Source organism: Anolis carolinensis, unplaced genomic scaffold, assembly GCF_035594765.1.
Source record: "Anolis carolinensis isolate JA03-04 unplaced genomic scaffold, rAnoCar3.1.pri scaffold_7, whole genome shotgun sequence".
Classification (NCBI taxonomy): domain Eukaryota; kingdom Metazoa; phylum Chordata; class Lepidosauria; order Squamata; family Dactyloidae; genus Anolis; species Anolis carolinensis.
The window spans coordinates 19,320,892-19,344,948 of NW_026943818.1; the positions used below are offsets into that span (position 1 = coordinate 19,320,892).

General features: G+C 40.3%; 1 protein-coding gene across 7 annotated transcripts in view; it reads right to left on the reverse strand.

Moving 5' to 3' along the window:
• The window catches only part of acaca (acetyl-CoA carboxylase alpha), a 178,059-nt gene that overhangs the window by 18,179 nt on the left and 135,823 nt on the right, over nt 1–24,057 (reverse strand). For all 7 annotated transcript variants that reach the window (XM_062959350.1, XM_062959349.1, XM_062959348.1 and 4 more), the window contains 5 exons: nt 18,277–18,420; nt 16,608–16,728; nt 12,606–12,702; nt 10,628–10,724; nt 8,769–8,904 (listed from right to left, as the gene is read on the reverse strand). In XM_062959350.1, coding sequence (XP_062815420.1) covers nt 8,769–8,904; nt 10,628–10,724; nt 12,606–12,702; nt 16,608–16,728; nt 18,277–18,420 — 595 coding nt within the window. The remainder of the gene's footprint in view (nt 1–8,768; nt 8,905–10,627; nt 10,725–12,605; nt 12,703–16,607; nt 16,729–18,276; nt 18,421–24,057) is intronic.

Sequence of the window (24,057 nt, forward strand, 5' to 3'; positions counted from 1 at the left end):
ACCCTACAGCTAGAGAGCACACTTTGATCCTCAAAGCAGTTATCCTACATGGCTGGTTATATTCACACAAAAACCACTTCTCAAAATAACATACACTCCTTTCAATAAGGAAAAGGTTTTTTTAAATCTAGCGCATCCTTTGTGCCGATAGAAACTTCTATCTCTGGGTGATGGAGGCGATGCGCACATGACCACGTATACGGGGAGTGACAAATTTATTACTAATTAAATAATCACTTTATTATGTAGCGCGAGCCATAAACCACTTGAAGCTCCTTTCGAGCTAATTCCAGTCTTAAGAAAATAATTGCTCGATTCAAATTGTTTTAACCAAATTAATTCTTTCGGAGACATTTTTTAGTAGGGCTACATAATAAAATAATTGCGTAATTAGCACGGCATTTTTCACTCCTGCCACAAGCGAATATTTTACTCGGAAGGTGCCGGATGAGACAAAAAGGGAAAAGAGAAAGGAGAGGTTTGGTGGGAACAAAAGCAGGGCTCAAACCGTCCGAGTTTCCTTTCTCCGTGTCAACAACGTTCTACAAGTGAGACATCACAAAGTTGTCTCGGCCATTTATAGTGGACAGAAATCGAAATGACCACATTAGACCTATGTTCGCATCAAGCACCGTTTTGTTTCTAGCCTCCTTTTTCTCCACGTCTGTCAATTCTAAGCAGAATTAAAACCCGGCACCAAGTTTGGTGGAAGCCCCGAAGCACAAACACATCCTTGCATTGATACAAGCAGTTTCCTAAATCCATTACATTCAGTTGTCTTCGTGTTTTGCAAATAATAATAATAATAATAATAATACAATGTGTTGTCGAAGGATTTCATGGCCGGGATCACAGGGTTGTTGTATGTTTTATGGTCTGTATGGCCATGTTCCAGAAGCATTCTCTCCTGACGTTTCGCCCACATCTATGGCAGGCATCCTCAGAGGTTGTGAGGTGTGGATAAACTAAGTAAGGAAAGGAAAGAATATATCTCTGTAGAGAGTCCAGGGTGTGGCAAGAGTCCTTTGTCACTGGGAAGCCAGCATTAATGTTTCAGTCCATCACCCTAATTAGCATTGGAAAGGTTTTGTCTCTTGCCTGGGGGCATCCTTTGTTCAGTCATAGCTGTCCTCTGCCCTCAGAGTGTTGGTTCCCATCTACTGTTTTGATTTTGGAGTTTTGTAATACTGGTAGCCAGATTTTGTTCATTTTCATGGTTTCTTCCTTTCTGTTGAAGTTGTCCACATGCTTGTGGATTTCAATGGCTTCTCTGTGTCGTCTGACATGATAGTTGTTGGAATGGTCCAGCACAGGGGTCCCCAAACTAAGGCCCGGGGGTCATTTACCTGGCCCACGCCCGCAGTTTTATAATATAATATTTTTATATCAGTTTTAATAATATAATATATTGTATATACATATAATATCGATAATAATCTTATACAATAAAATACTAATAGTAATACCATATAATAATATTAATTATATGTTATATATTACATATTATATAATAGTATAGTGGTATAGTTCAATATCTATATATATAAATGAGTGATGGCATCACGGCGACCAACAAAACAACAAAACTACAGGCCCCCCAACCTCGAAATTTGACAACACAACCCATCATCCATGCCTCTAGGTTGATACAACAAAAAGAAAAGAAAAAAGTCCTAATTAGAGGGAAAGGAATAATTGTTTTTATCCAATTGCTGCCAGTTAGAGGACTAATCTCTGCCCACTTGGTCTTCTAGCAACCAACTCAGCCCAGGGGACAGGCAGACTTAGGCCTCTCTTAGGCCTCTTCCACGGATTATCTAATTTGCACTGGATTATATGGCAGTGTAGACTCAAGGCCCTTCCACACAGCTATATAACCCATTTATAATGGACTTAATGTCAGGGGAAAACCTTTACCCTTTACCTTAACTTCCACCAATTCCTCAATAGTTTATTTCCCATACCATCAGACTTCGCCACAGCAACGCGTGGCCTGGCACAGCTAGTAGTAATATATAATACTAATATTGTGTTATGCTAATAATACAATATATTGTATGTACATACAGCTGCTCTGAGTCCCTTTCGGGGTGAGAAGGGTGGGATATAAATGTAGTAAATAAATGCAGTAAATAAATAATTAATTTTAGACTTAGGCTCGGCCAAAGTCTGACATGACTTAGAGGCACACAACAACAACAACAACAATCCTAATTAACTTGACTATCATTGGCCAGTAGCAGGCCCACACTTTCCATTGAAATCCTAATAGGTTTATGTTGGTTAAAATTGTTTTCATTTTAAAATATTGTATTCTTTCGTTGTTGTTGCACTACAAATAAGACATGTGCAGTATGCTTAGGAATTTGTTTGTATTTTTTTTTAAATGATAATTCGGCTCCTCAACTGTCTGAAGGATCGTGGACCGGCCCTCTGCTTAAAAAGTTTGGGGACCCCTGGTCCAGCATTTCTGTGTTCTCAAATAATATACTGTGTCCAGGCTGGCTAACAGTATTACAAAACTCTAAAATCAAAACAGTAGATGGGAACCAACACTCTGAGGGCAGAGGGCAGCTAATGACTGAACAAAGGATGCCCCCCAGGCAAGAGACAAAAACCTTTCCAATGCTAATTACGGTGATTAAATGAAACATTAATGCTGGCTTCCCAGTGACAAAGGACTCTTGCCACACCCTAATAATAATAATAATAATAATAATAATAATAATAATAATAATAATAATAATAATAAAACTTTATTTATATACTGCCCTATCTCCCGGATGGGACTCAGGGCAGTTTACAGTCATAAAAGCAACACAAACATTACATAACAACATAATACACATTATTAAACAAAGTAAAATAATACAAATATAACAATAAACCCTGGACTCTACACAGATATATATTCTTTCCTTTCCTTACTTAGTTTATCCATACCTCACAACCTCTGAGGATACCTGCCATAGATGTGGGCGAAACGTCAGGAGAGAATACTTCTGGAACATGGCCACACAGCCCGAAAGACATACAACAACCCAATAATAATGCATTTTGAAAATTCTAGTTAAAAGTCTTTGCTAAGGGTTTTCTTCTCTTATTGTTGTTATTCTTGGTATTTATAACCCGTCGCAGGGGGCAACCGGGGGGAAATAATAAGTATAACATGAAAAACCAACCGAGAGCGACCCCGTTGCGCCACCAGCGAGGCGGTTTAATATCTTTGGGATTTGCATCCGATCAGCCCTCTTCACGCTGAGCCCGAGACCCCGGTGCTAATTTCGAGTAAATTTCACGCTTGATGCCTCGCTGTTGTGGGTCACTGGCGGTTCATCTAAATAAACTGTTTTCCCTCCATCTAAATATTCAAGGTTTTTTTTTAAAGATATAATAATTTAATTTTTGCATTATGCTGAATAGCCTTGCAGCGAGACAGAACTTGCGTGGCGGGAGGCAACCTCCTCCACTCTCGACACGCTGTCATTTCTGGTATGGAATATATATATATATAAAAGAGTGATGGCATCGCGGCACCGGACAAAACAACTAAACTAAACGCCCCACAACCTTGAAATTTGACAACACAACCCATCATCCACGGCTCTAGGTTGATACAACAAAAAGAAAAGAAAAATAAAGTTCTAATTAGAGAGAGAGGAATAATTGTTCTTATCCAAAGGCTAAGTTCCGCCCTAAGGTTAGCAGATACCCCTAAGGATCATCCAGTTCAACTTCCTTCTACTATGCAGGAGGACACAATCCAATCACTCCTGACAGATGGCCATCCAATATCTGCACAATAATAATACACATGGAATCATAGCATCAGACAGTTAGGAGACACCCCTAAAGGCCATCCAGCCCAACCCAATTCTGCCATGCAGGACACAAGCCAAGCACTCCCAACAGATGGCCACCCAGCCTCTCAATACTAATACTAATACTAATAATATCATCATACAATCCTAAGGTTTGGAGTGACCCCTAAGGATTATCCAGTTCAACTTCCTTCTACCATGCAGGAGGACACAATCCAATCACTCCTGACAGATGGCCATCCAATATCTGCGCAATAATAATACACATCGAATCATAGCATCAGACAGTTAGGAGACACCCCTAAAGGCCATCCAGCCCAACCCAATTCTGCCATGCAGGACACAAGCCAAGCACTCCCAACAGATGGCCACCCAGCCTCTCAATACTAATACTAATACTAATAATATCATCATACAATCCTAAGGTTTGGAGTGACCCCTAAGGATTATCCAGTTCAACTTCCTTCTACCATGCAGGAGGACACAATCCAATCACTCCTGACAGATGGCCATCCAATATCTGCGCAATAATAATACACATCGAATCATAGCATCAGACAGTTAGGAGACACCCCTAAAGGCCATCCAGCCCAACCCAATTCTGCCATGCAGTACACAAGCCAAGCACTCCCAACAGATGGCCACTCAGCCTCTCAATACTAATACTAATACAGTAGAGTCTCACTTATCCAACATAAACGGGCTGGCAGAACGTTGGATAAGCGAATATGTCGGATAATAAGGAGGGATTAAGTAGAAGCCTATTAAACATCAAATTAAATTATGATTTTACAAATTAAGCACCAAAACATCATGTTATACAACAAATCTGGCAGAAAAAGTAGTTCAATACGCAGTAATGTTACGTAGTAATTACTGTATTTACAAATTTCGCACCAAAATATCATGATATATTGAAAACATTGACTACAAAAATGCGTTGGATAATCCAGAATGTTGGATAAGCGAGACTCTACTGTAATAATAATAATATAATACAATCCTAAGGTTTGGAGTGACCCCTAAGGATCATCCAGATCAACTTCCTTCTATCATGCAGGAGGACACAATCCAAGCACTCCTGACAGATGGCCATCCAGCCTCTACCTAATAATGATGATGATGAAGATGATGATGATGATAATAATAATAGAAGCATAGAATCCAAGAGTTTGGAGAGACCCCTAAGGGCCATCCAGTTCAACTTCCTTATATCATGCAGGAGGACACAATCCAATCACTCCTGACAGATGGCCATCCAATATCTGCACAATATATAATACACATCGAATCATAGCATCAGACAGTTAGGAGACACCCCTAAAGGCCATCCAGCCCAACCCAATTCTGCCATGCAGGACACAAACCAAGCACTCCCAACAGATGGCCACCCAGCCTCTCAATACTAATACTAATACTAATAATAATAATAATAATAATAATATCATCATACAATCCTAAGGTTTGGAGTGACCCCAAAGATCAACTTCCTTCTACCATGCAGGAGGACACAATCCAAGCACTCCTGACAGATGGCCATCCAGCCTCTACATAATAATGATGATGATGAAGATGATGATGATGATGATGATAATAATAATAATAATAATAATAATAATAGAAGCATAGAATCCAAGAGTTTGGAGAGACCCCTAAGGGCCATCCAGCCCAACCCTTTCTACTATGCAGCAGGACACAATCCAAGCACTCCTGACAGATGGCCATCCAGCCTCTACATAATGATGATGATGATGATAATAATAATAATAATAATAATAATAATAATAATAATAATAATAATAGAAGCATAGAATCCAAGAGTTTGGAGAGACCCCTAAGGGCCATCCAGCCCAACCCTTTCTACTATGCAGCAGGACACAATCCAAGCACTCCTGACAGATGGCCATCCAGCCTCTACATAATGATGATGATGATAATAATAATAATAATAATAATAATAATAATAATAATAATAGAAGCATAGAATCCAAGAGTTTGCAGAGACCCCTAAGGGCCATCCAGCCCAACCCTTTCTACTATGCAGCAGGACACAATCCAAGCACTCCTGACAGATGGCCATCCAGCCTCTACATAATGATGATGATGATGATGATGATGATGATGATAATAATAATAATAGAAGCATAGAATCCAAGAGTTTGGAGAGACCCCTAAGGGCCATCCAGCCCAACCCTTTCTACGATGCAGCAGGACACAATCCAAGCATTCACAACACATGGACAACGTATAAGTACTATACAATACTACACAGGGACATAGACCCCCTCTATCCTCACCACTTTCACAGGACACAAATGCCTACTAAACATAAAGACAACCATACAAGAGACATTCAATACCACCACTACCTCAACCATTTCTCACCAACACCACCAGACAACACCACAGCAACGCGTGGCCGGGCACAGCTTACATTTAAATATATGCGGCTTAAATGAGACCGCCTAGGTTGCCTTGTAAAGAGTTTCTTTCCCCTCCTCCTCTAATGTCAGTTCTCCACCACGGAGCTATCGCTAATCTTTTCCTACTCATTACACACAATTTTGGAGCCATTTTACCCACAGCGCAGCCAGCGCGTGTGTACATACGGGTGCGTTTGTGTGTTCTTGGGCGCACCAAGGGGGTGGCACCGTTGTTTGTTTTCACTCCTGGCTTAATCCTCCTCCCTCCGTGTTGGGATGTAAACATCTCTCCAAGGTGGCCAGGGAGCTGTCCTTGGGATCCCATATATCCCGACGCGGGATCATATCCCAGTTTATATGTGTTTGTGGCCACTATTAAGAGTAGTGATGTGGCAGAACCTCTCTGGTTGGTGTGGTCCCACAAAGAAGAAGCAAAGAAGTGTGATATCGGCATTAAAAAATAGGTAAAAGGTAAAGATTTCCCCTGACATTAAGTCCAGTCATGTCTGACTCTGGGGGTTGGTGCTCATCTCCATTTCTAAGCCAAAGAGCCGGCGTTGTCCAAAGACACCTCCAAGGTCATGTGGTCGGCATCACTGCATAAAGCGCCGTTACCTTCCCACCAGAGCAGTACCTATTGATCTACTCACATTTGCATGTTTTCGAACTACAGTAGAGTCTCACTTATCCAACATAAATGGGCCGGCAGAACGTTGGATAAGCGAATATGTTGGATAATAAAGAGGGATTAAGGAAAAGCCTATTAAACATCAAATTAGGTTATCATTTTACAAATTAAGCACCCAAATTTGACAGAAAAAGTAGTTCAATACGCAGTAATGCTATGTAGTAATTATTGTATTTACGAATTTAGCACCAAAATATCACAATGTAGTGAAAACACTGATTACAAAAATGCATTGGATAATCCAGAATGTTGGATAAGCGAGTGTTGGATAAGTGAGACTCTACTGTACCAGGTTGGCAGAAGCTGGGCCTAACAGCGGGAGCTGACTGTGCTCCCTGGATTTGAACTGCCAATCTTTTCGTCAGCAAGTTCAGCAGCTCAGTGGTTTAACCTGCTGCGCCACCAAGGGGCCCATAGTGTCAAAATGCTACCCGTCAAAAATCCTTGGGTCAAATCGCCCTCCTGACATGAACTGTGTGGTGGCCAAGGGACTGTTTCTTTGGAACATGCAATGGGACGTGTTCTGCCTTCGGCAGCCTGTTGTAAGGAAACCAATTAAGTGCTATCCAAACCACAAATAGTAAATAAACTAAACCGTGCCCTGGCATTCATACCATACATTTTCCCACCACTGAACTCTCTTTGCACATACATGGAATCAAGAATTGGTCTCCAGGGAAGGCTGCTTTGAGGCCAAATCCCCGTTATGCCACCGAAACCCAAGCAGAGGAGTTTGGGCAACTCTCTCGGCCTCAGAGGAAAAAACCCTTGAATCCTTCAGCAGAAGAGGAAGCCATACTGGAGCCTGTACGGTACAGTGATCAGAACCGCTTAACTATAGAGCACCAGCCAGCACTGAAAGGATCAAGGCAATGACATCTCCAGCCCATCCTCTGTTCGGATATCAGCCAGCATGCTAATGACTTAAATCAAGAAACAGCTTTCTAAGATCTATAGAGATACGCAGGAACACCTCAGCAAGCGAGAGTCCAAAAGTGGCAGGCTAAGACCCAGAACCTCAATCCATGGCTGATCCCGGATGAGAAACTCTCCTGGGCACACACAAGACTGGGCAACTTGGAAGGCACTGAATAGACTGCACTTTGGCACCACAAGATTCAGAGCCAACTTAAGAAATGGGGCTACAAAGTGGAGTGTGGAGAAGAGCAAACTACAGACCACTTACTACAATGCAGTCTGAGCCCCACCACATGCACAATGCACCTTCTCACAACAACACCAGAGGCTCTCCAAGTGGCCAGCTTCTGGTCAAAGGAAATCTAGTATAATGCCAAGTCTTTGTTAATGTGGGATTTGTGTATAGATAGTGTTTAAATGAAATTTGTGTCTGGCATGTATTGCATACTGGTTGCATTATCCAGGAAATGCTATAGTGTGTAAAGAGTTAATTTGGTAAGAAGCTGTATTGACCTTGGATGTGTGTCTGGAGCCAGATAGGAGTGTCCAGACTACAAGTGTGTTTGTATATAGCTGATGGCATCAGATGAGATCTGTTTCTGCCTGCTGAGAAGATCTGTGCTGTTTGTCTAGATTGAAAGTCCTGTGTCTATCGTCTGCAAGTCTGTTTGTTTTGTTCAGTAAACTTTGTACATACTTTTACTTCGTCTCTGATGTCCTTTTGTTCTGCGCTCATCTGACATCGTACTTCTGCTGCTACGCTGCATTGCTCTGACAGTCTTAACTTTGTGCTTTTTAAAATACATTATAGCTGTACCTTCAATTCGCTTCTGACACGATAAATAAAACAGTCTTCCAAACTACCATTATGGTGGCGTCTCCATCTCTCTTTGATGGATTTGGTTTTGTTTTAATCACCTTTCATTCCTCCCGAGAAGCCTCTCCAGTTGGCAAAGACCATCAGCGGGAGCCCTTCCCGGTTGAAGTCCTTGATGGCTTGCGCCGTCTTGAAGGCGGAATCCGGGAACCACACTTGGCCAGCCTGCTGGATAATCTGTCGGGGAAAGAGAAGAGGGAGCCTGTGCTTGACGGACACAGAGGTGCAGAACCCATGCTCCACCCAGTTGTTCCAGTTGTAATTCAACCACGTCCTGTACAAATTTATGCCTGACTCTCTCCTGTGCTGCTGAAGCTCATTTGCTCTACTGCGAGGCTCAAGAAGCTTCTGATATGCTAAACCAGGGGTCCCCAAACTAAGGCCCGGGGGCCGGATGCGGCCCTCCAAGATCATTTACCTGGCCCCGCCCTCAGTTTTAGACTTAGGCTCAGCCAAAGTCTGAAATGACTTGAAGGCACAACAACAACAATCCAACTTAACTTGACTATCTCATTGGCCAGAAGCAGGACCACACTTCCCATTGAAATCCTGATAGGTTTATGTTGGTTAAAATGGTTTTCATTTTTAAATATTGTATTGTTCATTCATTTACTAATATTGTGCTATGGTAATAATATAATATATTGTGTATTCATATAATATTTATTTATTTATTACAGTATTTCTACCCTGCCCTTCTCACCCAGTATGGGACTCAGGGCGTCTAATAATAATAATAATAATAATAATAATAATAATAAACTCAGCCGCTATCAGGACCTCAAGATTGAACTTCAAAGACTCTGGCAGAAACCAGTGCAGGTGGTCCCGGTGGTGATGGGCACACTGGGTGCCGTGCCAAGAGATCTCAGCCGGCATTTGGAAACAATAGACATTGACAAAATTACGATCTGCTAACTGCAAAAGGCCACCCTGCTGGGATCTGCACGCATCATCCCAAAATACATCACACAGTCCTAGACACTCGGGAAGTGTTCGACTTGTGATTTTGTGAGACGAAATCCAGCATATCTCTCTTGTTTGTTGTGTCATACAACATCGTTGTGTCAATAATAATAATAATAATAATAACAACAATACAATGTAAACAATATTGTATAATATAATAATATTAATTATATATTATATATGAAATGTAATATTACTAATAATAATATGGTATAGTGGTATAGTACAATATAGTACAGTAAAGTCTCACTTATCCAACATAAACAGGCCAGCAGAATGTTGGATAAGTGAATATGTTGGATAATAAGGAGGCATTAAGGAAAAGCCTATTAAACATCAAATTAGATTATGCTTTTACAAATTGAGCATCAAAACATGTTTTACAACAAATTTGACAGAAAAAGTAATTCAATACACGCTAATGCTATGTAGTAATTACTATATTTACAAATTTAGCACCAAAACATCACAATGTATTGAAAACATTGACTACAAAAATACTGACTAGTAAAAGGCAGACTGCGTTGGATAATCCAGAACGTTGGATAAAGGAACGTTGGATAACCGAGACTCTACTGTAATATATAATGCTAATATTGTGCTATGCTAATAATATAATATATTGTATGTACATACAACTTGTAAGCTGCTCTGAGTCCCCTTCGGGGTGAGAGAGGGTGGGGTATAAATGTAGTCAATAAATAAATAAATGATTGTAGTTGTTTTTTGGTTGTTGTTTTTTTGCACTACAAATAAGACATGTGCAGTGTGCATAGGAATTTGTTCATTTTTTTCCCAAATGACTCCACTTTAAAAGTCCGAGGACCCCTGTGCTAAACTGTTGCTGCTGTTGCTGCTCCTTTCTATTTTTAAAATCTGTTTGGAATTACCCAGGAACTCCTTGGATGCTTTAACTCTTGGCAAAGCCTACCTTGGCCTCGGAGTCGAGATTGGCAGGGTCGGCCGGGATGCTCAGCTCCACCGTCCGCGTTTCGACGGCCACCACTCCCACGGAGATGCCACCGAGCCTGGGCACAGCAACAGAGGCAGTTAAGAGCCTACGTCCACCACACTGCTCCTGATTTGCAAAACATACTCTGTATTCGAATTCTGCCCAGAAAATTGTATGTCTTTGTGCACGCCTTAGATGCAAGGAGGTACGTTTTCCTTGGGAACAGATATGGCCTTGTTTCCAACAGACCTCACAACCTCTGAGGATGCCTGCCATAGATGTGGGTGAAACGTCAGGAGAGAGTGCTCCTGGAAGATGGCCAGACAGCCCGGAAAACTCACAGCAACCCAATATGGCAAAGCTTTTGCAAAGTCTAAATAATGAAGTGAGTCATGGGCCTATCTTGGAGCAGCAACTTGCATCTTCCGTATCGGGACTCATTAAAAAAAACCCATCTTTATCCCATGTTTTATAGTTATTTATTGGAAGAAGAGATGGTTTCTTAGCCCCGACTCCACCAGCAACTTCTGCTTTCCGTTTGTATAAATTTTCTGTTTGTATACATTTTTTTTTGTCAGGGACAGTCCATGAAGACGCTACATCTTGTTTTATGGTACGTCCCCCGACAAGGTGCCAAGGTGTAATAAAAAAAAGGAGAAGGAGACAATTTACGGCCCAGAGAGCACATATTCCAAACATACATACAAAAAGATGGGTTTTGGCAGCACTTAGAGTGATAATCCCAAAAGAGCAGGCACAGAGGCACTCACATCGGCTATTTCTTTTTTTCTGGAGTGCCATCGAATCAATCAGTTCCATTGGAGGCTTTAAAGCGAAACCAGAGAAAAAGAAATCCCGCCACCGGGATCTGTCCTTATGAGCAATATTTGCCATATTCCAGGAAACACGTTGCTATTTCGAATGTTTGATTCTGCCGGCCTCCTTTTAGAACATGGTCATATAACACTATGGGACACAAATTTAGTTCCTGGGTTATACATGTCATATCCCTATTATTATTATTATTATTATTATTATTATTATTATTATTATTATTATTAGGTCTATCATAAAAACATGGGAAAAGTTTATTAAACTGCACAAACCTTTGTGCGGGACATCCTGCAGCACATTTTGCTCAATGAATATCTCATAATAGTCTCAACCAATTCAACCGAGTTTGTGGCAGCCACAAAAACAAAGTTTCTGGCGTAGAACTACAGGGTCAATTTTTGTGGCCCTGTAGTTTTAGTGGAATATTTTTATTCGGGACATAACAAACTGTTATGTTCACACTTTGGCTTGGTCTTTGGTCCCAACTATAATACTGAGATATTGCAACTGACCTATCCGATAGGCTTGTTGTGAAAAACAGTGAGGAAATATTATCCCTGATGCACTTTGAGCAAGCCAGAGCACCCTACAGCACCCATCATGAACTTCGCCATCGTCCCATGATTGCATATCGCAAGTCGCAATATGATTGCGTGCCGCATACTACCACTTCACCCGCTTCATAGGAAATCTGCTACAAAACAGGAGCTTTTTTGTCGAGTTCCAGGGTCAGAGAAGCAGATGCCGAAGACAGAAGCACACTCTGGACTGTGCTCTAACTTACAAGCAGCATTGCTTGAATATCAAGTAAAAAGTGGGTGCTAGAAATAACATCATACGAAAGCTGACTGGCACAACCTGGGGATCGCAAGCAGACACAGTGAAGACATCTCCAAACCACACACCACTGACTACAATGCAGCCTGAGCCCTGCCAACATGCACAACGGAGGACCTCCTCACAGTGACACCAGAGGCACTCCAAGTGGCCAGCTTCTGGTCAAAGGAAATCTAGTATAATGCCAAGTTCTTAACTTTGTTTGCATTTTAAAAATACATTATAACTACCTTCAATTCGCTTCTGACATGATAAATAAATACATGAGTATATGATAGTAATGTACCTTGCTCTGCCGACCACAACCGTCTGAGCCCAAGGCTGCATGATCTCCAGGAAAGAGCCGTGGTCGAAGAAGCCACTGAGCCACTGGCCCTTCTGAGCTGCAAAGAGCGAGGAGGGAAAGGGAAACGTCAGGAGAAGTGGAAAAGGTTGCATGGTGCCACATCAAGGCTCAAAACTAGAAAAAGCAAGACATGGACTATGCTAATGACACTTGGAACGCACATATTTCTTCTCTCCTCCCAAGCTCTAAATGCTTTACAGCCACATGGCACTTCACGCTCTGCTTGCTGTGAGCTGAATGCTCAACTATACATATCCTGCTTTTGCATATTTTGCAAAGCTCTAAATGCTTTACAGCCACATCGCACTTCATGTTCTGCTTGCTGTGAATGCTCAACTATAAGTATCCTGCTTCTGCATATTTTGCAAAGCTCTACATGCTTTACAGCCACATGGCACTTCACGCTCTGCCTGCTGTGAGCTGAATGCTCAACTATAAGTATCCTGCTTTTGCATAGTTTGCAAAGCTCTAAATGCTTTACAGCCACATGGCACTTCATGCTCTGCTTGCTGTGAGCTGAATGCTCAACTATAAGTATCCTGCTTTTGCATATTTTGCAAAGCTCTAAATGCTTTACAGCCACATGGCACTTCACGCTCTGCTTGCTGTGAGCTGAATGCTCAACTATACATATTCTGCTTTTGCATATTTTGCAAAGCTCTAAATGCTTTACAGCCACATGGCACTTCACGCTCTGCCTGCTGTGAGCTGAATGCTCAACTATAAGTATCCTGCTTTTGCATATTTTGCAAAGCTCTAAATGCTTTACAGCCACATGGCACTTCATGCTCTGCTTGCTGTGAGCTGAATGCTCAACTATAAGTATCCTGCTTTTACATATTTTGGATGCTCTGCTGTTTTTGGGTAGTTTTGTAATTTAAAAGACAGAACTCTGCACATTCGCCTCCTAAGCTCTAAATGCTTTACAGCCACATGGCACTTCACGCTCTGCTTGCTGTGAGCTGAATGCTCAACTATAAGTATCCTGCTTTTGCATATTTTGCAAAGCTTTAAATGTTTTACAGCCACATGGCACTTCACGCTCTGCTTGCTGTGAGCTGAATGCTCAACTATAAGTATCCTGCTTTTGCATATTTTGGATGCTCTGCTGCTTTTGGGTAGTTTTCCTCCTTACACCCAGGAAAATCCTAACACTTTTATCAGTGCAAAGCATCATTTATTGTCCAACGGCGGGAAACTGGAAATTTGCCTGCCTTCAACTAAGTTACTTAGCAGGATCGTCCGTTGCGAACGTTTGTCAAAGCGTGACTGGTGTTGCCATTGCGGGCATCCTCTGTTTCTAAATAAATGTATTAACATTTAAATATGATTTTGGGGGGTTCCTGAACATAACCGTAAGTTTAGTAATGGGGAGATTTTTAAATATTTAATATTAATATTAATTTTAAAATATTAAATATTTTTCATTGGTTGGAGAGGGGAGTTCTCAGCAACCAATGTTCATGTTTCGCACCAGAGCCGACCTCTCCACTCAATCATTGAGCAAGTCACACTCTCTCAGCCTCAGAGGAAGACAAAGACAAAACCACTCTGAATAAATTGTGCCAAGAAAACCTTAGGGTCAACCGTTACCGAGATTGTGCATTTCAGGCAAGCAACAAGGATCGTTTTGTTTTGCTATAAAGGAAGATAAAGCAGAGTTCTGCAGCAGGGCAGAAGACAAGGCAACGGCTTTGTCGGTAGGCTCGACCTCTTGAATCTTCATGGAAAAACCGGCCCCTGACCTTCGCCAAGGACAGCCTGATTTGTCTGCAATTGCCCCCAAAGAACCTCTCTCCCCCACCACAAACGCGTACCTTTTTTGCCTGTTCAGCCTCTTTTACAACGCTATAATTTTGAGCAGGCGGCTCCTGGCTCGGCAAAGGCGAGCGCAAAAGCAATTAAAAAGTGGCGACGGGAGCGAGGCAACCTCTGCTGACTCGGGCTTGGGTGGAAAGTGTTTTATCAAGCCCAAACTTGAAATTACTCTGTCCTAATGTCCCCGGCTTCCCGCAGCCCCCCGCCGTAAAACGTGGCCATCCATTCCGGCATTATCTCTTCATCGCCCACGTCCGGGAGCTGATCGTTTCGATTCCGGGCCCCGTGTCGAGCGTCAGTTTGAAGAATATCGCGCCGCTATCTCTGCTAATAAACGGCTTTAACTTTTCACCTAGGAGATCTCTTCTTTAACTTATCGCGGGGAATCATCTGCTTTCCCCTTTACGCCTCCACTAAATTAAAAACCAGAGTCACTCCATTTGGAACATACGAGATCGAGACAAGCCGGATGAATTACCAGCGAGGGGACCGGGAACAGAGGAGAGAACAAACAGCCAAAAAGAAAGTCACCAGAAAGCCGGCAGAAATGGCTGGAACGCAAGCACATCCTGCACAAGTTGATAGTCCTCACCCAGGACAACATGAGAGAAGCCTCCCTGCAGGATCGTAACACATTCGGGCAACGTCTTTGTAGACAGCTGATTCTCTCACACCAGAAGCAACTTGCAGCATGCAACCAAACAAACATCATGCTGTTGGCCCCAGCTTCTGCCAACCTAGCAGTTTCAAAACATGCAAATGTAAGTAGATAAATAGGTACTGCGTCAGCGGGAAAGGCATAAAGATACTCCAAGTAGTCATGCTGATCAGACGACCACAAGGTGACAACGCAGGCACCTCAGCTTGGAAATGGAGAAGAGTATCCCACCCCATAGCCAGAGATGACCACTGCCTCCAAAGCCAGAAATGAAAGGAGAAGCCTTTGCCTGTGTATGTGTGTCTCATTATATTGTAACAAGACACTGACTGTTTGCCTGTATAATAATAATAATAATAATAATCCAGCATATCTATCTTGTTTGCTGTGTCATAATAAAATAATAATAATAAATTATTATGAACTGCCAACTGCAAAAGGCCACCCGACTGGGATCTGCGCGCATCATCCGAAAATACATCACACATTCCAAAATGCTTGGGAAGAGTTTGACTTGTGATTTTGTGATACGAAATCCAGCATATCTATCTTGTTTGCTGTGTCATAATAAAATAGTAATAATAAATTATTACGATCTGCCAGCTGCAAAAGGCCACCCGACTGGGATCTGCGCGCATCATCCAAAAATACATCACACAGTCCTAGACACTTGGGAAGTGTTTGACTTGTGATTTTGTGATACGAAATCCAGCATATCTTGTTTGCTGTGTCATAATAAAATAATAATAATAATAATTATTATTATTATTTTATTTTTGTACCTCACCTCCCTCTCCCTGGGGGGACTCGGGGCGGCTTACATGGGGCTAAAGCCTGGGCAAATACAAAACAAACATAGAACGACATCAAATAACAAAAAACCATGCGCAAATGAAAATGAAAAATAACATAAAATAAAATCACAACCATTAGTAAAACACAAGTTAAAACACAGCAATAAAGTCATAAAAGTGAACTGGGCAAAAGTGCACTAAGTGAATTTTGTAAACATGAGGAAGTTAAAAGTGCTGTTTATTCTCTGAGTCTCCTTGGGGAGAAGGGCAGAATATAAAGTATTATTATTATTATTATTATTATTATTATTATGATGACACAGCAAACAAGATAGATATGCTGGATTTCGTATCACAAAATCACAAGTTGAACACTTCCCAAGTGTCTAGGACTGTGTGATGTATTTTCGGATGATGCGTGCAGATCCCTGTTGTTGTTGTTGTTGTTGTTGTTATTATTATAGAAATGTAGTTCTTTCAACCAAGTGTTTTGTAACTTCTAAAGCTTGATTCTGTTCCTGAAATGCCGAAGCTGATTTGCTCTACTACGAACACTAGAAGCTTCTGGTCTGCTAAAACTGCTGCTTTGTCAAATGCATCTTCTTTTTTGAAATGACCCAACAGAAGCCACCAATCCCATGATAGCAAAGAGGCTGAACTTCAAGTACATACTTGGATGGGGCCGTCCGGCAAGCATCCAGCGAGGATCATAGGGAGTCTTGGTGGGAGAAAACTCAATGATCCTGTCAATGGGGTCCTTCGCCGTGAGCATCGGAACTGGGCTGAAAACACTCTAGGGAAGAGAAAGAAATATATTGTTATCCATGGCTCTCAAATACTTAAATATTTTGGTCAACACCTCCTTAGACAACACATTAACACAGCTGTGATTATGGGGATGGATATTCTGTACATCCTCCAAATATAAGTGCACTATGTACATACACACACACATATATATATACATACACACACCCACATACATACATACACATACACAAATACATATATACCGTATATACTCGAGTATAAGCCGACCCAAATATAAGGCGAGGCACCTAATTTTACCACAAAAAACTGAGAAAACATTGACTCCAGTATAAGCCAAGGAAATTTCAGAAATAAAAACAGATACCAATAAAATTATATTAATTGAGGCATCAGTAGGTTAAATGTTTTTGAATATTTACATAAAGCTCAAATTTAAGGTAAGACGGACAGTGAGTTTGATCCAATCATTATTCTCATCTTCTTCAATGTAAATGTGCTTATGTATCCTTTTAATAATAGAGTAAAATAATACGTGTAATTTTTTTTTTCATGTCAGGAGCAACTTGAGTTGCTTCTGGAGTGAGAGAATTGGCCGTCTGCAAGGACGTTGCCCAGGGGACGCCCGGATGTTTTGATGTTTTACCATCCTTGTGGGAGGCTTCTCTCATGTCCCCGCATGGAGCTGGAGCTGATAGAGGGAGCTCATCCACACTCTCCCCGGGTGAGATTCAGACCTGGCAGCTTTCAGGTCAGCAACCCAACCTTCAAGTCACGAGGCTTTAGTCCACTACGTCATCGAGGGCTCCAATACGTGTAATAATAATAATAATAATAATAATAATAATAAATACAGGAAAATAATACATGTAATAATAAATAGAGTAAAATAATACATGCCATAATAATAATAATAATAATAATAATAATATCAAAGTGAAATAATAAATGTAATAATAATAATAATAATAATAATAAAAAATACAGGAAAATAATACATGTAATAATAAATAGAGTAAAATAATACATGCCATAATAATAATAATAATAATAATAATATCAAAGTGAAATAATAAATGTAATAATAATAATAATAATAATAATAATAAAAATAGAGTAAAATAAGTGTAATAGTAGCAACAATAATAGAGGAAAATAATACGTGTAACAATACCAATAATAATAGAGAAAAATAATAAATGTACCATATATTCTCGAGTATAAGCTGACCCAAAAATAAGACGAGGGGGGCTTTTTCAGTCTTAAAAAAAGGGCTGAAAAACTGTACTCGAATATATACAATATATATCTGAAGGTCATTACAGCTGCCTTGCGGGCCTCGAAAACCCATTAAAAATGGAGTAAAACTACCCGGCTACAACTCTGTCCAGCCATTAGGCTAAGATGCAAAAAGTCCACTGAAAAGAAAGAACATAATCAGAGTTCCAACTCTGTAGGAACTCCCTCCATGACTCTCCAAAGAGCATTTCTCCTCCTTAGTAAGACAGTTGCTAAGACACTGCTGAATTCCCATTAATGGGACATCAGAAGCAATGAAAAATGGGCCGAGTACCTTTGGCATGTAAGAGAGCCACAGCAGAATGGTGTAGACGCCTTCGAAGTCATCGCAGACGGTGGTGTGGGTGACCCCGTTGTTGTGCATGATCTGGATCCCGCCCAACTGGTTGTTGGAAGTGTAGACCTCCCTCCCAAGCACCTGGATAAAAAAGGAGAAGATAAGATGGTGAATAATTTAATTTCCAGGCCTAGGTATTCAGTGGTAGTCACATCTTTGAACTATTGTATTTATACCGTATATACTCAAGTAGAAGCCGACCCGAATATAAGCCGAGGCACCTAATTTTACCACAAAAAAACTGAGAAAACATTGACTCCAGTATAAGCCGAGGGTGGTAAAGTTCAGAAATAAAAATAGATCCCAATAAAATTACATTAATTGAGGCATCAGTAGGTTAAATGTTTTTGAATATTTACATAAAGCTCAAATTTAAGGTAAGACTGTCCAACTGATCAAATCATTATTCTCATCTTCTTCAATGTCAATGTGCTTATTATCCTTTTAATAATAATAGAGTAAAATAATACCTGTAATAATAATAAATACAGGAAAATAATACATGTAATAATAATAAATACAGGAAAATAATACATGTAATAATAAACAGTAAAATAATAAATGTAATAATAATAATAATGATAAGATCAGAGTGAAATAATAAATGTATTAATAATAATAATAAAAATAGAGTAAAATAAATGTAATAGTAGCAACAATAATAGAGAAAAATAATACATGTAATACAGTAGAGTCTCACTTATCTCACTTATAAATGGGGCGGCAGAATGTTGGATAAGCAAATATGTTGGATAATAAGGAGAGATTAAGAAAAAGCCTATTAAACATCAAAATAGGTTATGATTTTACAAATTAAGCACCAAAACATCATCTTATACAACAAATTTGACAGAAAAAATAGTTCAATACACAGTAATACTATGTAGTAATTACTATATTTACGAGTTTAGCACCAAAATATCACGGCATATTGAAAACATTGACTACAAAAATGCGTTGGATAATCCAGAATGTTGGATAAGTGAGTGTTGGATAAGTGAGACTCTAAGTAAGTATATCCTTTTAATAATAATAGAGTAAAATAATACATGTAATAATAATAAACACAGGAAAATAATGCATGTAATAATAAACAGAGTAAAATAATAAATGCAATACAGTAGAGTCTCACTTATCCAAGCTAAACGGGCCGGCAGAAGCTTGGATAAGCAAATATCTTGGATAATAAGGAGGGATTAAGGAAAAGCCTATTAAACATCAAATAAAGTTATGATTTTACAAATTAAGCACCAAAACTTCATGTTATCCAACAAATTTGACAGAAAAAGTAGTTCAATACGCAGTAATGTTATGTTGTAATTACTGTATTTACGAATTTAGCACCAAAATATCATGATACATTGAAAACATTGACTACAAAAATAGCTTGGATTATCCAGAGGCTTGGATAAGCGAGGCTTGGATAAGTGAGACTCTACTGTAATAATAATAATATCAGAGTGAAATAATAAATGTATTATTAATAATAAAAATAGAGTAAAATAGATGTAATAGTAGCAACAATAATAGATAAAAATAATACATGTAATAATACCAATAATAACAGAGAAAAATAATACATGTACCATATATTCTCGAGTATAAGCTGACCCAAATATAAGCCAACCAGGACCCTCACCCGAGTAGAAGCTGAAGGGGGCTTTTTCAGTCTTAAAAAAAGGGCTGAAAAACTAGGCTTATACTCGAGTATATACAGTAATTTTCGAAAGCAACAACAAAGTAAGAATTTCACAAGGAAAACAGAAAACGAAAGGAAATGCAGAGGCTGGATTTGTACACAGAGGTTGCAGGGTTCAGCTTTCTTGGAAGCAGAATCTGAATTTCTGACATACTTTAAGTTTGATTTTTTCCCTCCTCTATACAAGCCTTTATAGCGTAAAGACCTAAATAACCGTCAGGATGACAAATATTACAAAAATCGAGACCCAGACTTTCATGCCAGACGCCATGGAAACATGCCTACAGGTTTTTTAATTTGTATTTAAAGTACCCTATATATTCTCATGTTCAAGTTTAAAAAACATTCACCAAAAAAATCAACCCCAGCAAAACAGGATATTAACTTACTAAAACAAGAAGTGCTGGTGATCAGCCCCCTCCGTAAAATGATCTTTATTTTATTTTATTTTATTTCCATCATTTCTACCCCGCCCTTCTCACCCGAAGGGACTCAGGGCGGCTTACAAAATTGGCAATTAATTAATTTCGACTGATATCAAAATCCTTTGACTTACATATACGACAGGTTTTAGTATTGTATATTACAGGCAGTCCCCAAGTTACAAACAAGATAGCTTCTCTTGAAGGCTTTCATGGCCGGAATCATAAAGGATTCCCCCAGGCTTTGAAACTGCAAGGCTATTCAGTGCTAATCAAGGCAGCCAATTGCAACATTCACACTTGCCTCCAAGAGTTCTTTCTCCCACCCTGGACCTTCCACAGTTATACATAAACCCCACTTGCCTAGTTCCCAACAGACCTCACAACCTATGAGGATGCCTGCCATAGATGTGGGTGAAACGTCAGGAAAGAATGCTTCTGGAACATGGCCAGACAGCCCGGAAAACTCACAGCAGCCCAGTGATTCCGGCCATGACAACACAAGATAGGTTATGTAGGCTTGTTCTTAATAATAAGACTAATTCTGTGATTGTGATGTATTTTATATTGTGTATTTTATACTGTTGTATTTTATTGTATGTTGTTGGGCTTGGCCCCATGTGAGCCGCCCCGAGTCCCTTTGGGGAGATGCGACAGGATATAAAAATAAACTTCTTCTTCTTCTTCTTCTTCTTCTTATTATTATTATTATTATTATTATTATTTTATTGTATGACACAGCAAACAAGATAGATATGCTGGATTTCGTATCACAAAATCACAAGTTGAACACTTCCTAAGTGTCTAGGACCGTGTGATGTATTTTCGGATGATGCGTGCAGATCCCAGTCGGGTGGCCTTTTGCAGTTGGCAGATCGTAATTTTGTCAATGTCTATTGTTTCCAAATGCCGGCTGAGATCTTTTGGCACGGCACCCAATGTGCCCATCACCACCGGGACCACCTGCACTGGTTTCTGCCAGAGTCTTTGAAGTTCAATCTTGAGGTCCTGAGAGCGGCTGAGTTTTTCCTGTTGTTTTTCATCAATGCGACTGTCACCTGGGATGGCAACATCAATGATCCAAACCTTGTTCTTTTCCACAACTGTGATGTCTGGTGTGTTGTGTTCCAGAACTTTGTCAGTCTGGATTTGGAAGTCCCACAGTATCTTTGTGTGCTCATTTTCCAATACTTTTGCAGGTTTGTGATCCCACCAGTTCTTTGCTGCTGGGAGGTGGGACTTGAGGCATAAGTCCCAATGAATCATTTGGGCCACATAGTTGTGCCTCTGTTTGTAGTCTGTCTGTGCAATTTTCTTATAGCAGCTGAGGATATGATCCATGGTTTCGTTGGTTTCTTTGCACAGTCTGCATTTTGAGTCATCAGCTGATTTTTCGATCTTGGCCTTGATTGCCTTTGTCCTGATGTCTTGCTCCTGGGCTGCAAGGATCAGGCCTTCTGTCTCCTTCTTCAGGGTCCCATTCGTGAGTCAGAGCCAGGTCTTCTCCTTGTCAGCTTTTCCTTCAATTTTTGTCAAGGAATTTTCCATGCGATGTTTTGTTGTGCCAGCTGTCAGCTCTAGTTTGTAGTGCGGCTTTCTTGTACTGGTTTTTTGTCTGCTGTGCTTTGATAATAATAATAATTATTGCTTGCTCCTGGGCTGCAAGGATCAGGCCTTCTGCCTCCTTCTTCAGGGTCCCATTCGTGAGCCAGAGCCAGGTCTTCTCCTTATCAGCTTTTCCTTCAATTTTGTCAAGGAACTTTCCATGCAATGTTTTGTTCTGCCAGCTGTCAGCTCTATTTTGTAGTGCGGCTTTCTTGTACTGATTCTTTGTCTGCTGTGCTTTGAGGAGTTTCTGATTTTTGACTTCAATCAAAGCAGGTTATTATTATTATTATTTCCTACTGATGGAGAGATTTCTTTCACTTCCTCACCATTCTTAAATCATGTCTAATTGGGATGTTTGTAACTTAGGGAAAGCCTGTAATATAGTCTGTCATGTTGTCATAATTGTATTATTCTTTTCTTTTGTGGTCTTACCTGGTCTTTTGTTGTTTATACTATATACAATCGTGCATATAGATAATACATGTATGCTTTCAAAGCAAAGAGGAAAGGACCCAGCTGGCCATGACCTTGCCCCATTGAAAGGCACCCAAAGTCTGAGGCCGGCCTCTCCTCCCCTAACCTGGGCCCCAGTGCCGCTTGCGCCTCGGTCTCATTCCCCGCTGTCTCTTCCCATTTGCCCTCTCCCTGACTGATACACTGATCTCTCGGTCACTCGGCTTTCTGCTCCGCCGGGTCCATATTACTAATAACACCTCTGCCACGGCCAGTTTACCTCATGAAGGCAGGAGCACATCATTACAAAATAAACTCATAACTCTGACATTCGCGCAAATACACGCCATTTGTTATTTTTATGGCGGCTCAGGCGTTGTGTACCTGCTCCGAACAGATCTTGCCGGGAAAAAAAAAATCCCAAATGGATGGCGACGGGTGCAACACCACATCTGAAACATGTACCAGAAGGAGGAAATTATGAAGACGGGACTCTTGCGGGAGGAATGCCATTCACCTGTCTTTCTCCGAATGGTGTCCAAGCCCGTCATGAAGCCCAATGAAGTCTCCTTCATTGGCAGATACTGCATATTAATATTAGTAAAGGTAAAGGTTTCCCCTGACGGTAAGTCCAGTTGTGTCCGACTCTGGGGGTTGGTGCTCATCTCCATTTCTAAGCCAAAGAGCCGGCGTTGTCCATAGACACCTCCAAGGTCATGTGACCATTGACATGACTGCATGGAGCGCCGTTATCTTCCCGCCGGAGCCGTACCTATTGATCTACTCACATTGGCATGTTTTCAAACTGCTAGGTTGGCAGGAGATGGAGCTAACAGTGGGCGCTCACTTTCTATCTATTTCCATCCATTTCCTACCATCTATGGTAGGCATCCTCAGAGGCTGTGAGGCATGGATAATAATAATAATAATAATAATAATAATAATAATAATAATAATAATAACCAGTGCAGGTGGTACCGGTGGTGATGGGCACACTGGGTGCCGTGCCAAAAGATCTCAGCCAGCATTTGGAAACAATAGACATTGACAAAATTACGATCTGCCAACTGCAAAAGGCCACCCTGCTGGGATCTGCAGCATCATCCGAAAATACATCACACAGTCCTAGACACTTGGGAAGTGTTCGACTTGTGATTTTGTGATAGGAAATCCAGCATATCTATCTTGTTTGCTGTGTCATAGTAAAATAATAATAATAATAATAATAATAATAATAATAATGATTCGACTTGTAGTTTTGTGATAAGAAATCCAGCATATCTATCTTGTTTGCTGTGTCATAATAAAATAATAATAATAATAATAATGATTCGACTTTTGATTTTGTGATAAGAAATCCAGCATATCTATCTTGTTTGCTGTGTCATAATAAAATAATAATTCGACTTGTGATTTTGTGATACAAAATCCAGCATATCTATCATGTTTGCTGTGTCATAATAAAATAATAATAATAATAATAATAATGATTTGACTTGTGAATGTTGTGATAAGAAATCCAGCATATCGATCTTG